Source organism: Artemia franciscana, chromosome 5 (assembly GCF_032884065.1).
Source record: "Artemia franciscana chromosome 5, ASM3288406v1, whole genome shotgun sequence".
Lineage (NCBI taxonomy): Eukaryota > Metazoa > Arthropoda > Branchiopoda > Anostraca > Artemiidae > Artemia > Artemia franciscana.
The window spans coordinates 5,390,948-5,405,737 of record NC_088867.1 but is presented as its reverse complement, the minus strand read 5'-3'; the positions used below and the strand labels follow the sequence as shown (position 1 = coordinate 5,405,737).

The 14,790-nt window shown below is 35.3% G+C and overlaps 1 protein-coding gene across 3 annotated transcripts in view; it reads right to left on the bottom strand.

Annotated features, from left to right (window-relative positions):
- LOC136026919 (serum response factor homolog) overlaps nt 1-14,790 on the bottom strand; it is a 178,881-nt gene that overhangs the window by 142,207 nt on the left and 21,884 nt on the right. For 2 of the 3 annotated variants that reach the window (XM_065703754.1, XM_065703753.1), the window contains exon 2: nt 5,775-6,266. In XM_065703754.1, the coding sequence (XP_065559826.1) occupies nt 5,775-6,203 (429 nt within the window). In that variant the 5' untranslated portion in view covers nt 6,204-6,266. Of the gene's footprint in view, nt 1-5,774; nt 6,267-9,539; nt 9,728-14,790 lie in introns of those variants that run through there. The other variant, XM_065703752.1, reaches the window with a different exon arrangement.

The following is a 14,790-nucleotide window of genomic DNA, read 5'->3' as shown; positions in this document are numbered from 1 at the left end:
CCCTGGACAATAAAAAAAAGTGGCTTAAATTTTCAAATTAATACCACCACCCCTCCAAGGAGAAGACTGATATACGCAAATCCATCTGTAAGTATTAACAGCATGGGATAAATATTTAACCCAAGACCATTCTTTGATAGGCAGATTGTATATAACAGATGTTTATACCATTATAGAAAACTCATTAGCAAGACAGGAAAAAATCTAAAGGGTATTAAGCTATAGGCTACATTAAGCTGATCGTGGCAACAAGGTGACATAAAGGTGCTAACTCATGGACACTGCACTTAAATAGGCAATTTGCTAATAACAATTTTCAACACATGATCAAAATGAAATTTTTCAGGATACCACCTTAACGATTCATAAAACGGCCGCATTCCAACCAGACTAAAATTAATGACAGTGTAAAAAAAATGAGAAGAATAATATATACGCAAAAAAGTTCACACCTATCATGGACCAAAAGAGAAGAAGAAGTGATTATCTAAAAAAAAATCGATTTAATGTCAGAATATTTCAAGGACTATCTTTTAAAAATGAATCTGGATAATAAAACAAAACCAATGATAAATGACATGTCATATTTTGTAGCTGTCACTAGTTGGTGTTTGTAGTCAAGGTTGCCTGCAAGACTGTGAGGGGGGATGAGATATGTTTGACCAAAAAGCCATTTAGAAAAACCATAAAACGATAAAAATAAACGATTTTACACTTCACATGTATTTTTTTTTATAAAGGGGACTTGCATAAACCCAGAGGGGGGGATCGGGACGATAATCCCCGGATTTATATCTTGATTTCTTTTTATTCCTCTATATTTCTATACATATATATATATATATATATATATATATATATATATATATATATATATATATATATATATATATATATATATATATATATATATATATATATATATATATATATATATATATTTGAGCAGTTGTCATAAATTTAGTGTTTCCTTCTGGAGAGGAGCAATGCTAAACTGATACCGATTTATGTATACATTTCTCTACATATAAAGTTGGATATAAAACTGGCCAAGAAAACCTTTCATTGGCTATATCAACACATAGCCAAGTTCTTTTATGCCATTTAGGTCGTTAGCCAAGCTCTTGGAAACCTTAGGAAAAACCTAGAAGAGCTTGGCTACGCGGTGACATAGTGAATTCAAGCTAATTTTCTTCTCACTGATGAAGGAACTGTCACAGATGATGGATAGTTACTTGGCAAATCAAGGAAATTCTGTGAAAGGAATGTGTAATGGCACCAAAACCATTTTTTTTTCTAATATACAAGCGAATTTATCAATTTTTTTTATATAATCTATAGGTCACAGAGCAAAAATACACATAAAAAATTGAAAACAAATATTTTGATTGTAAAAATACAGAAAGGGCCGTATCCAGGCTTTTTGTTCGGGGTTATTATTTTGGGAATCACGGAAAAAACTTTAAAAGCGCATCAAAAATCTGTTTATATGCAATTTTGTTATGTTTTTACGAGTCGGACAAAAAGTTAGAGGGGGTAGGGGTGGTCCAACTCCCTACCCCTCCCCCCCGGATGGATACGGCCTTGCGTACAGAAACAGGAGAAAAAATCTCCTAGATCCATAGATGCTTCATATAGCATCGACAATTGTCGACGTCTCAGTTGCCGGGTCTTTCTTACCATGACTGGTAGCAAGCCTGTCACCTAGCCTTACAGCAGCGGGGATCGAACCCTTTGATCCGCAATGCCAAGCAGAGATCAATCCATTGCACCACCATAGGATAACACACATAAGTAACGTTTATGTATTTTTCTTATCTTTTTCTATATTTGTAAAAGACAAATAATATATACAAGCATGTAAAACAATGCTTCGATCCAATTGTTTCCGTTCTAAGGATTCCTGGCTTTTCCCGTTCAGAGAACTCCTAAAAATAGTTCCCCAACCAAAGTATTGGCATATAAGAGAAATGTTAGCCAGACGATGTCTCCTTTGGTAAATTCCTAATAGACATATAGTAAAAACCGACTAGCGTTTATTTTAAGCAATGAGATTGTTTTGTTGTTTTTTTTTTGTTTTTTTTTTTCATTAACATCCAATGGTTGACGCACAAAGTGGAATTTAAAAATATTGACTCTCGATGATTTTGCATGATTTACACGCATTTACACGATGATTTACACGGAGAATTTACGCTTTTTGTAGAACTGGCACTTTTTAATGGTATTAAGGTTGTAAATACTGGTATCAATTGCGGAGCGGGGGAATTTTCCTCTCTAGATTTTCCTTGTGCGGCGGGGAATTCCCTCTCTGATTTAGAAAATGCCCTTTTATGGAATTTCCATTGAAGAATGCTTTTCTTGGTATTTTCACTGAAAAAAATTAAAAAATACAGCAAAATTGTCCCCCTAATAAATTTTACCCCCTCCCCTTATATTTTCGTGAATTGATGACGTTTGATTTGACGTAATGTCTTTCTATTACAAAATAAATCAAAAAGTTACATGGGATACATTGATTATGGAACGGAGATATTGATTAAGATAAAACCTAAACGAATATTTTGGCTGCATATTAAACAGCTGTATTAAGCGATAAATAAAATAATTTTCTTTATTTTTCTTTAAGGCAAAATATTCGCTTAGATTTTAATCACTGGTACCTGTTGTGTACATAGAAGAAAGTCTTCAGATCCATGCCCTTACCCCGAAATACCAAGAATTCTACAATACTATTTCTGACATCTTCCATGTAATTTACCAATTCTTTTTTTTTGTCGAAGTCGTACCCCTCTTCAACATATCCCCACTCCAGCAAAATCGTGTTTATATGTCTCAAGCTGGCACGTGCACAGGGGTGGGGGCTACGGGGTCACTCCCCCCCCGAAATCTTGAGATTTTTCATATTTTCCCATAATTTTCTGATACTTCTCATAGAATAAGGGTTTTGAAGGATTTAGCCCCTCCCCCCGAAACAAATACCTCCGTAAGTACCTGATCTCAAGTAGTAATCTTACCTATAAACTGTCAAGGAACTATAAAAAAGCAAATATTTTCACAAACGATTCATTAAAAATCAGAGAGTCCCTTTGAGAGTACCCCAGCTATTTTTTTCTTTATTTCAAATCGAAGCTATTTCCCATCGCATCAGAATTAACAAGTTTCAATCGGGCTTAATAAGTAACCGTCTAAATCGATAAGTCAAAAAACCGATCTCGTCAAAAAGGCAACTCCCTTCTTAATTCCAATTTATCCCATCAATTCTCCGGTTCCTTTATGATTTATGCATATTTGAAATTAGCTCAGGAGACATTAGTTTCAGAATTTATGCATAACGTAAAACTACTATTTTGGTTTTAATATGCACTATATATCTTTATTTCTAAACCTAGTAAACATACCTGAACACAAGGAAGATGGCGCTCCCCTAAAATGACAAAGACCCATCCTGGAGGGGGTCTTTCAAAGTTACCCCCTCTAAAGGAAAATCATCTGATATTCTCTAGGGATCTGACATATGTATACCTATGCTTGTAAATGTACTAAAACCAACTTTTCTTTATGGGTAATGTCCCTAGTCGCCTAGCTCCTACGGCAGCGAAGTACTTAGTAAGGGGGGTAATTCGATAAGGGTTCTGACTAAATAATGTCCTTTTAAAATTCCTTCAACCCGACATGAATTAATAACTTCCATAAGTGCAAGCAGACCGAAGTTTGAGAGGAGTATATGAAATTCTGTCCAGGGACGAGGGGGGTGGGATGGGTAGCCTCCAAAAATTACATTTTCAGGAAAACCTTTACATAAATCCTAGGAAACATAGATTTTTAATGACTACCATCCCCTCCCTCACCGTAATCCGCAGTTATGCAAGTCTTACTGTTTTAATGAGGTCAATGCAAGCCGATATTGCCCTGAAGGCTTATGTGAACCACCAAGAGCTAACCCTTCCAGTTCTGAATAAGAAATTTGCCGAGTCAAATTCAAATTCGCTATTTCATATGCAAAACACAAATTTATACTCGTAACTGTAGGGAATAAATAAACATAAAAATGTGGAATAACATAATAAGATATCTGCATATTATTTATGCAAGCCAATTTCAAATTTACCCAGCGTTATTGACAAGCATTAACAGTAGTTCTGATTCAGAGCTATTGTTGCCATTTTGTTGCTTTTCTTTTGCGGCGGCAAATTGAAATCTTAGAAAAAGTCCATTTTTCAGAAAACTACATCACGGGAGCATTTTTGGCTTTTATGGATGTGCTATTTCAGATCAGGCTTCCGGTACCTCTGTTCAGTACTTTCTATACTCCGTTAAAATTTTAAACCAGTCTCTTGAGATAGGTCCAACCTCAATAGGTACCAGAAGATATTTTCAAGGAAGAGGTGCGGAGAATGGGTTAAAAACTATAAAAGGATGTTTGGCTGCTTTTTATTTATTCAAGAGTAAGAACCAATCTAAGGGGGGTTCTCTACCCATAATCTTTATGTATATGCATTTTGACTTCCAACAGATGGCAATTCACTTCTTTGTTTTATTTCATTGGCGCAGCTAGGAGGGTAAGGAAAAGGCTGCCCCCAGGCGAGGCCTTGGGGGAGGGGTCATCAAACTGAGTTTTTTCTGTTTAAATATATTGCGTTAGTGATGGTGAAGGTGCAAAAACCGACGCTGTTTACGGACGCTGAAAATCCTAGCTACGCCTCTGTTTGATTGCAGTCAGAAAGACAACGTGTTACAGAAATATATTACAATATAGAGACGAATCTCAGGGTAGCAAAATCTAAAAGAGGAGGGGCCTAACCAAAAATGAATAAGGAGGGAGATCAGTCCTCCTCTGAAGTTGTAAGCTACATAAAAATAAATGACAATATGTAATACAACTAATTTAAGCATGCCTTTAATATGGGGTGTAAATTGTCTGCAGACTTGGCAAACCTACGGAAACTTTTGTCAGTTCTGCCAGTCGATTAACTTAAGTAAATTAGTAACTTATTAGTAAATTAGTATAATAAATATAGTAAATAATGATATTAGTAAATTAGTAATAGTATTAGTAATTAGTATAATAATATAGTAAATAATAATATTAGTAATATTGTTTTAAATTTATGTTAATTATAATTATAATTATAGCAATAATATTACATATTTATAATTATTGATTAATATTTTTATAATTATATGTTATATTATTATTACTATATTACATAATTATATTGTATAGTTATAATTATATGTTTTACCATGTTATTTGGAACTTGTTATATTCCTTTCAAAATGAAGAACATTCCCATTGGTCTTTTACCTATTTTGCTCTGGTTTTATTTAACGATTTTGAATAGTATTGGTGACATTAGGCAGAACAATAATGCAGCGTTGTCAGTGGCAATTGACAATCATCAATTCAAATTTCTAAAATCAAAGAAAAAGCTGCACATAGTTAGGACAAATTTGTCACCCTTAACAAATTCACAGCTTGTGAAACCAGTTATAGCTATTCAAAATGTGCGGAATTTCACCTGTATTTGTCTGTCAACAGCTTTTTAGTATATTTTATAGAAATCCATTTTGGTTTTCAATAATTATAGCTTTTAATATTTATAATGAAAAAAGAAATCATCAATGCAACAGCACATACACAGAAATAAACATACACCATAAAAAAAACAAGAAAAAACATTCAAATATATAAACAAAAAAGAATAACAGAAGTATCTTACTTTTAATAAATACCAATAGTAGATATAAAGAATATGGCTTGAATAACTTACCTTTTTCATTATTCCAGTTTTGCGCTTGGAAAAAGTTGTATATCTCCTCAGTTTGTTGTCAATAAATTCCATCTTAATCTTAACACGTCCTTTTGTCTTTTTACCATTTGCAGGGGGTGCCTTTTTTGATGGCGGACCTGACCTGTCCTCGTCCGGGGATAAAGATCCGTGGCTTACACCCAAATCTAACCCAGTTAGAGGATCTTGAAGATTCATATTTAAGGGCTCCTGTTTTACATTTTCAGAGGTCCGTTTAAGCCCATGATGCACGTTCAAATTCAAACTGTGGCCTAGATTACTGTGGCCAACATGTTGCTGCAGAACTGCATTCATATAAGAATCTGACGAGGCATGATGGCCATAAATATCGGGTTCAAGACCACCATAGTTCATTGTATAACGAGTCTCTACGGGACTTTGGTTCTGCATAGTTCAAAACAGTTTATGAAACAGGCACTTAAAAAACACAATTTCACTCTAAACAAGGAAGACCTGAAAAACAAAAATAATTAGAATCACAAGAAGACATCTGAACAAAAACAAAGAGACTGCCATTGCATATTTTTGTCTTCTCTTTCAACCTTTTATGTTTTTTCTCCTTTATATTCCCTTTATTTTTTTTCTCTTTTATATTTATTTTCTTCTCTTTCAACCTTCTATACTTTTTCGCCGTTATTTTCTTTTCTCCTTTATATTCTCCTCTATATTTATTGTCTTCTCTTTCAACCTTTTATATTTTTCCTCTTTATTTCCCTCTTTCAGTGAATTACGCCTGATTTGTTTATTTTACCCCTTTGTTCTATTTGGTATTTTTCTCAATTTATTTTTGTGCTTTATTTTGTAGATTAGATAGTGAAATATTTTGCACGAATTTAGTCACTGAACAAAGTCATTTATTACAAGAACATAAACATACAAAATAATTATTAATAAAATAGCAATTATCAGTAAGCAAATATGCAAAACATAAATGTCAATAAATGTTAATAATTAGTACAACAGTTAAAAGATATAAGCGCAATAATGGCTTTATTTTATTAATTATAAAAACAAGTAAACATAAAAATATAAAAATAAATATAAAAAATAACAATACAAACGTAGAAATATATATAAGAACATGAAAGTATATCGTCTGCGGTGAATCAAAAGGCAACAATATAGGAAGGGATGGAAAGGCCGACTTCTCCCACATATACCATATAGCATAGAATATTATCATAGAATAAGGGTTTGCATCCAATAACTGCGGCAATTAAAAAGACGGTGTGTTACACATTATTGGAGAAACGTATTTATGTTATTTTTCTCGAAAACGGCTCCATATTTTTTGGGGAAAATTGGTATCTTGGGATGTTCTCGCATAAAAAATGACCTAGATCGGTCAGAAATCTTAAAAAAAATTGTTAAGAACCTTAATTTTGATTTTTGCAAATGACGTCATGCTATAGCGGGGGCAAGGATCCCTGTGTTTTGTTCGCGGAGGGGATAGAAAAAAAAAAAAAAAAACACGCAAAATTATTTTATATGCATTTTTGTCAGGTTTTACGAGTTGAACGATAATTTCAGGGGGGCAGGTTCAATCTAAGTATCCCTCTTGGTACGGCCTCGAGTAAAGGAGAGGCACTAAATAAACAAAACTGTGTTTTTACCCCATACACAGGATGTAATACACCAATTTTATAATATAACAGTTTTGCTTCAAACAGTTAGTTTAATTCAAAAAGTGATATCTTATGCTATTATAAAATTTACCGCAAAAAAGTTTTTAAATGTTATTCACGAACAGTCGTTTATGCACGCAAGATATTTCCCTAGCCTTTCATCAAGACAAACATGATTTATATATGAAAAAGATTAAACTTTTCTGAAACCAGTGTTTCACCGTTGGGAAATGTTTCCGAAGTTACCTTGACTACAAATCTCTGCTGTTAGACTTCTATGTATGATTATGCTTATGCATGTCTGACTTATGTATGATCGCCGGAGTCCCTAAATTTTAAATTCAGGGTTGGACAAACATCATTTCGATGCTTAAGAGAGAAGATTAAACTGAACAATTTCGTTTTGGACTGGTCTAATAGTATTTGGGATCATTAAAGGTTATTATGAGAGCCTTTGCGGAGGGAAACGACTGGTTAAAGATTGCATGAAAATGATGTTAGTGGTATCCTAAAACTGTACCTCAAGACTTTCGTTCGCCCTTCATGTGGTGGCTAGAGATTAACAGGATGTAGGAGGATTGTGACAGAAGCGATCTGTGAACAATGAAACCCTAAATATATTTTCAAACAAGGAAAAATACGGTTACGGAACAAATTGTACTTTACCAAAATAGCTCACCGCGCAAAAAGAAAATTACATTCAACAATCATAAAAAAAAATCACTTAGAGAACTGAACATCCAAATTTTTATTTCGACATGTGCAACAAATTCCTTTAGCTGAAATCATACACAGTCTGTGGAATATTCTTTTTACGGTACTTGTGTATTATCCAGAACACACTCAAGAAATTCGGTTTGCTCTGAGAAAAACCGGTTTGTCGGTCTGAAATCGGTTATAATTAGCTTAGTCTTAGTTAGAAAAACTAAGACACAGGTATGTTTTTATTAAATGTTTAATATACAGAGGTGGGTAGGTCAGTTTAGGTATTTAATATAATGCGTTCTGGGCGGCCTGCTTTCCATAATTCTTTTTTGTAGTTTCCATGATTTTGTTACTAGTCTCATATTTTCATAATATTTGGGTATATTTCATTATGATTAACCTAACTTCACTTCTTGAGTGTGTTCTAGATAATACACAAGTACCACATTAGGAATTAAATGTCCAATGAAACAAATATATAGGTCTTAAAAAGCGAATAACAAAGGGACTAAATTCTGAAAAAAAAAATTAGCCATACTTTTTCAGTCTTGGCTGTCCCTACAGAATAATTAAAATTTCTTAATCGGAAATTTTTGAACTTTTATTTTGCTTACTTGTCTAGGTACGAAACTACAAAAATGTCAGATCAAGAACGGGGAAAATATTGACATGATCGGTTTATTCAAAATTATGCCCCTTGCAAAAATATACTACTAAAGAAACGAAGTCCTTGTCAATCAAAAGCCCACATCAAATAACCCACAAGTCACTGTAAATGGGAATGAATGTCATTAATAGTTTCTAACGTAGTCACAGGAAAGGGAGCAATGGTCTGAACCCCCTCCCACCACAAAAAGTTTGATAGGGTCAAACACTGCGTAAGAAATTTCATTTTTAGCTGGCTTTTAAGGTAACTGTCAATAGTCCCTTCCAAAAAATCAAAATTTTGCCCTCATGATCGACATGCAAATATTTATGTACGATCCAGTTAGCCACCTCACCACTATTTCGACCTCGATTGTCCAAAGTCAACTAACATTATATGCATTGTTTAGGGACAAGTCCGAGAAATCACTGAATGCCTTATTTTTGCTAATCCTATATTACAGCATAATGTACTTGTTTATATAAACATAACCTAATAACTTGGAACACCAGCTGGTGCTCAAAACTTGTTTCACATACTTAATGTGTCTTAATTTTGAGCACCGAACTATTTGGATAGTATTCTTAATTTAAGTAGTACCCTTAAACGGTACACACAAGAATCCACAATTAGCTCTTACAACTCGTGTCCACAATAGGCAACAATGTCCTTTAAGGTAAATGATATGACATCACCATCTCAATTTAGACATCACTCCATATCTGGTTCAACTAATCAAAAAAGTCTAACCTTATTTAGTATTGATATTTAAGCCAAAACCAAAAATTGTGCAGTAGTTAAAGTACATCCATACTAAATGTAAACGCACGAGTTCTGGATATAAAATAAGAATATCTCGCTTGATTTTTGAGGAAGGTATTGAGATGCTGCGAGCCTCGCATCTCTCTCCTAGAGGTGTGTCAAGTGCGTGCTCCTTGGGGTCTCTTCTTGTTTCTTGCATGCCACAATATGTTGCAAAAGACCAACAAGAGATCTTTAGCGTTATTTCCTCTTTGGAAATTGTGCGATTTCACGGTTCAAAAAGGTTTCGGTACCTTGAACTATTTATCATAGTGTATACTTTTCACGCAGTCTTTAATCAAAATATTAACGTTAGCTCTAGGTTTTGGTTAAAAAGTTTAGATTTGTTTGCATAACTATTATTCTTTAAAAAATAGGGATTTCAGGTAGGTGGGCACCAAACCCCTCCATCCCGGTACTTCCCTGTCATGTAGCAAAACATTAAAACACAGCCAACCTGACGAGCGAAGCTTAAAAAATAAATTTAGCCACTATAACCTAAGTAAGGCTTGAATTAAAAAACTGGGCATACAAATATTAACTGCGAAATCCAAATAGATATAAATCAGAACTTTCTAGGGCTGAAGTACGTATCTTATTTACATGAATACATATGAGGAAGATAATGGGGTGCAATCGGCCATTTAGGGTGGGGAAAGCGACGAAATTCCTATCAGAATTTGGCTTCACCCCTAACTTTGGGGGGTTTTCGAGGTATGCAATCAAATTGTTACTTGGACATGATCCAGAATTGACGCTCTAGCTCCCGTAACTAAGAAACCCCAATTTTATATTAAAAATGTATGTTTTTCCAGTGTGTATTATACAACATAATCTTAGCCCCAACCGGTGATTTTGTTTGATTCGAGAATTTTTCAGGTGAGTCAAAACATTACGTGATTTTGGAAGAATTTGTAATGAGATTGTTATTTAACATGTTTTAGCTATTTATTTTTAACTAAGTTTAAAGATAAATATGCGTCCTTTTTCACATAGCTTTGGTCTTAATGAAAAATATTGTCTTCTACAGCTTATATATTTTTTTCTTCTATGACAACATAGGTTACAAATCACTCAGTGACCTTCTTTCATTAGCTGTTATAAATCTCAAACACTTCGTGATAACGAACAGTAGTAAGGAGCGACCTGGCTCAATAGTAACCGAAACTCTAAAAAATAGGATTTTTACAACAATAGTTACATCAAAAGAATCGCATTTAATGCTGATTTAAATTTTACAAGTTTTGTCAAGTTTATACTTGCCCATCAAAAGATTGGAGCCTGAGAAAAATTTGCCTTATTTTAGAAAATAGGGGGGAAACACCCCTTAAAAGTCATAGAATCTTAACGAAAATCACACCATCAGATTCAGCGTATCAGAAAACACTGCAATAGAAGTTTTAAACTTGTATCGACAAAATGTGGAATTTGGTGTTTTCCGCCACAAGACACAGCACGGGTGCGTGTTTATTTGTGGTTTTTTTCCCCCAGGGGTGATCGCATCGACCCAGTGGTTCTAGAATGCCGCGACGGGCTCGTTCGTTCTAACGGAAATTGAAAGTTCAAGTGCCCTTTTTAAGTGACCAAAAAATTGGAGGGCACATAGGCCCCCACCCACACTCATTTTTTCCCAAAGTCACCGGATCAAAATTCTGAGATAGCCATTTTATTCACCATAGTCAAAAAACCTAATTTGTCTAAAGACAAACTTTGACCAGTGTTTACATACAATAATAGATATTGGGAATAGTACAGACGCTTTCAGGGGGATTTTTTTGGTTGGGGGAGGGGTTGAGGATAGGAGGTTATACGTGGGGAACTTTCCATGGACGAATTTGTAATGAGGGAAGAAAATTTCCATGAAGGGGGCGCAGGTTTTTTTTAGCATTTTTTGAAAACAAACAATGAAAAAACAAATATGAAAAAGTTTTTTCAACTGAAAGTAAGAAGCAGCATTAAAAACTAAAACGAACAGAAACTATTACGTATATGAGATGTTCAGCTCCTCCCAATACATCGTTCTTTACGCAAAAGTAATTTTATTGATTTAAACTATTTATTCAACGGCCTTTGTGATTCAGGGGTCATTCTTAAGGAACTGGGACAAAATTTAAGCTTTAGCGTACAGAGCAAGGTATTGACGAGGGGGTGAACCCCCTCATATACGTAATAAAAACATACAAATATAAAAGTTCGTTACGTAAGTTATGTATATTTTTACTAATAAAAACGTTCTTAAAAAATTAATAGTTCTAGTTGCCTTTTTAAATAGCCAAGAAATCGGAGGGTAACTAGGCCTACTCCCGCACTCCTTTTTTTCTCAAAATTGTTCAATCAAAACTATGAGAAAGCCATTTAGCCAAAAAAAATCAATCTACAAGTTTCATTTTAATTATGCATGTGCAGAGAGCCAAAATCGAAACATGCATTAATTCAAAAACGTTCAGAAATTAAATAAACAAAAGTTTTTTTTTAAACTGAAAGTAAGGAGCGACATTAAAGCTTAAAACGAAAAGAAATTACTCCGTATATGAAAGGGACTGTTCCCTCCTCAACGCCCTGGTCTTTACGCTAGAGCTTTTTAATGTTTTAAAAAGTAGAGTTGAGAGAAAGAGTCACACTTTAGCGTAAAGAGTGGGGCGTTGAGGAGGGAACAGCCCCTTTCATATACGGAGTAATTTCTAAACATTTCAAGTTTTAATGTCGCTCCTTACTTTCAGTTAAAAAAACTTGACCATAGAAAAAGAACCATAGAAAAAACATTCCCTATTACGTAACATGAACCTGCTGGCTGTCATGGAATAACGGAATGGGGGCCTCATGGAATCCAAGGATAGGGCTCTCATAAAAGTGCCTCTGGGGATCCTACTCGTTACGTGGCACAAAAGAATTTATTAATTAAAAAGAATTTAATAATTTTTTGAATTTACGGCATAAATCAGCGTTTCTCCGGTTCTTGTGTATGAGCAGCGTATGTGTGTATGAACCTGTGTATGAGCAGTGTGTGAGCCTGTGTGTGACCTAACCTGTGTATGAGCAGCTGCTAGGTTGTCTTTCTTCAGCGACCATCAGTAGTCCACCATCATGACTGCATCTCAACTTTCCTGTTACCTATCCTTCATTTTGCGCATGTCCTGATGGGACCTTTTTCCCAGCTCGTGGCTCATCGCTCCAAGGTTTCCAGGAAACTTCTCCATGTCTGAGAACAGGAAGTACATCTTTATATTCATCAAACACCAAAGGTTTGGAAGGCCTCTATCATGCTACTGACGATTGTGGCGTGGTTTACTGCCTTTGTATCCCCCCAGCAAGTAGTCACCCCCTGCAAAACAGATTTCCTTGCAGAACACTCTGGCGTGTTCATTAGGTTTCTAACTATGTGTCCTTTATGAGCTGTCGTTTCTGTGGGCCATCGAAAATGCCGGCCTTTAGCTTCTCAATTGTCAGTGGAGGAAAGGCTCGGCACAGGTAGCTGAAGCACCTCCCATCCTTGTCCAGAGCGTGCGTGAGCTGCTTCATCAATTCAAGCTTCATGTGTAGTGGTGGGATCAATATTTTCTCTCGGTCAATAATAGGTTCGTTTATGATGTTTATTGCCCCAGATACTAACTTCTCTGGCGCCGGTCACTCATTCTTTACATAGTTCGGGGTGTTTCAACTGTTTACTGGTATACCTTTACGGCGTTACCACGACAGTATACAAGGTCTTCTCCTGACAAAAGTAGCCCACTTAGACCTCATACCCTTTACGAAAGAAAGGTGATAGACACGTCCTCACCAAGTGGATTTTTCACTTTGAGTCTGGAGGCCAAGAGCTCGGGGAAAGTCTTCGACAAGCTGAGATCCCGAACAAGAGCATTAAGCTCGCATTGTGGAGAGAGCAGTAGACCATCTTTTGCTTTATACTCCTCCTCCGTATACCCTCCCTCGTATGCACCGGTGGCCCAGTCGTCGCTGTCAGGAAGGTCTGTGAAAGCTGGTACAGGAATTTATTCGCTATGAGCAACTGAACAGCAGGATGACAGAAGGTCGGTGTACTGAAGACTGTGTTGACTCTTCCGGCTGATGCTGGTAGTATCGATGGCGCAAAAGTAATAATCCGATGCATAGTCTAACGGCTCCCTCCGAACAATTGAAATCCCAACCTTGAGCGAAGTTTTCACACCCTTCGTCCACTGCCACAGGTATTCCAAGCACGTCTTGCACACTGTGCGCGGTACCCAAGACTTATCTTGGTCACCTAGTTTGACTTCAAAGTAAGCCTTGTGGGCGTGTTTCACAAATCCTGTGATGTTCCTTCTGTCCACTGGCAGCGTGTAGTCTCTACAGATATAGCAGACAACGTCAAGATCATTCCTGCATGACCGTCGCGCGGACGCCATATCAATCACGTGAAAGAAACGGATAAATGCACGTTAATGTCAGGCAATGAAATTTAGAATCATATTGATTGGCTAAGACTTAATCAAATAAACTTCCAATCACGCATACACGTGTGCAGCTATTTAAAAAAAATAGCATAATGTTGTAATTCAATATATTCTTCAAGGAACATATGATTGAACCTAAAACACATGGTAGTAGCACGTGTATAGCTATAGGCAGGCACGTGTATAGGCAGGTACCCCAATGCGTTTATTTCAGAAAATTGACCTGATAGTGCACAATGAATGTGAAATTCGGACTTTACACCAAAATTAGTCTAAATCAGTTGAGAAACCCCTGGCGATATTTTGGCTGTTACCCAGTGTTATCTTCATTCTGTTTCCCGGATTTGCGATAAGGCAACTATTACAAACAAAGCCAAACCCTTCGATTTTTTCTTTTATTATTATTATTTGAAATCTCCAAGAGATATAAATACTCTTTCGTGTTTTGTGTTAGCATCTATTTTATATTGTATAGTTATCTCTATACTAAATATCTTATACATATATTTTATTCTCTATAGTATCTATACTGACGGTTTACCTCTAGATGTCTTTGCCTCTCTTTCCGGAAGCTCACTGAGGAATTTTTTTTCCATTATAATATTTGATCCAGTAATTATTTTATATTTCATTATTTTTATTTTTTTTTTGTCTGATAGAACAAAATGTTTGGTTTCATTAACGTAATGTATTTATTTAGTTTTAATTTATTTTAGTATACTATTTAAACATCTATTTGTTTTAATTTTTTATAAAGTTTGTATTTATTT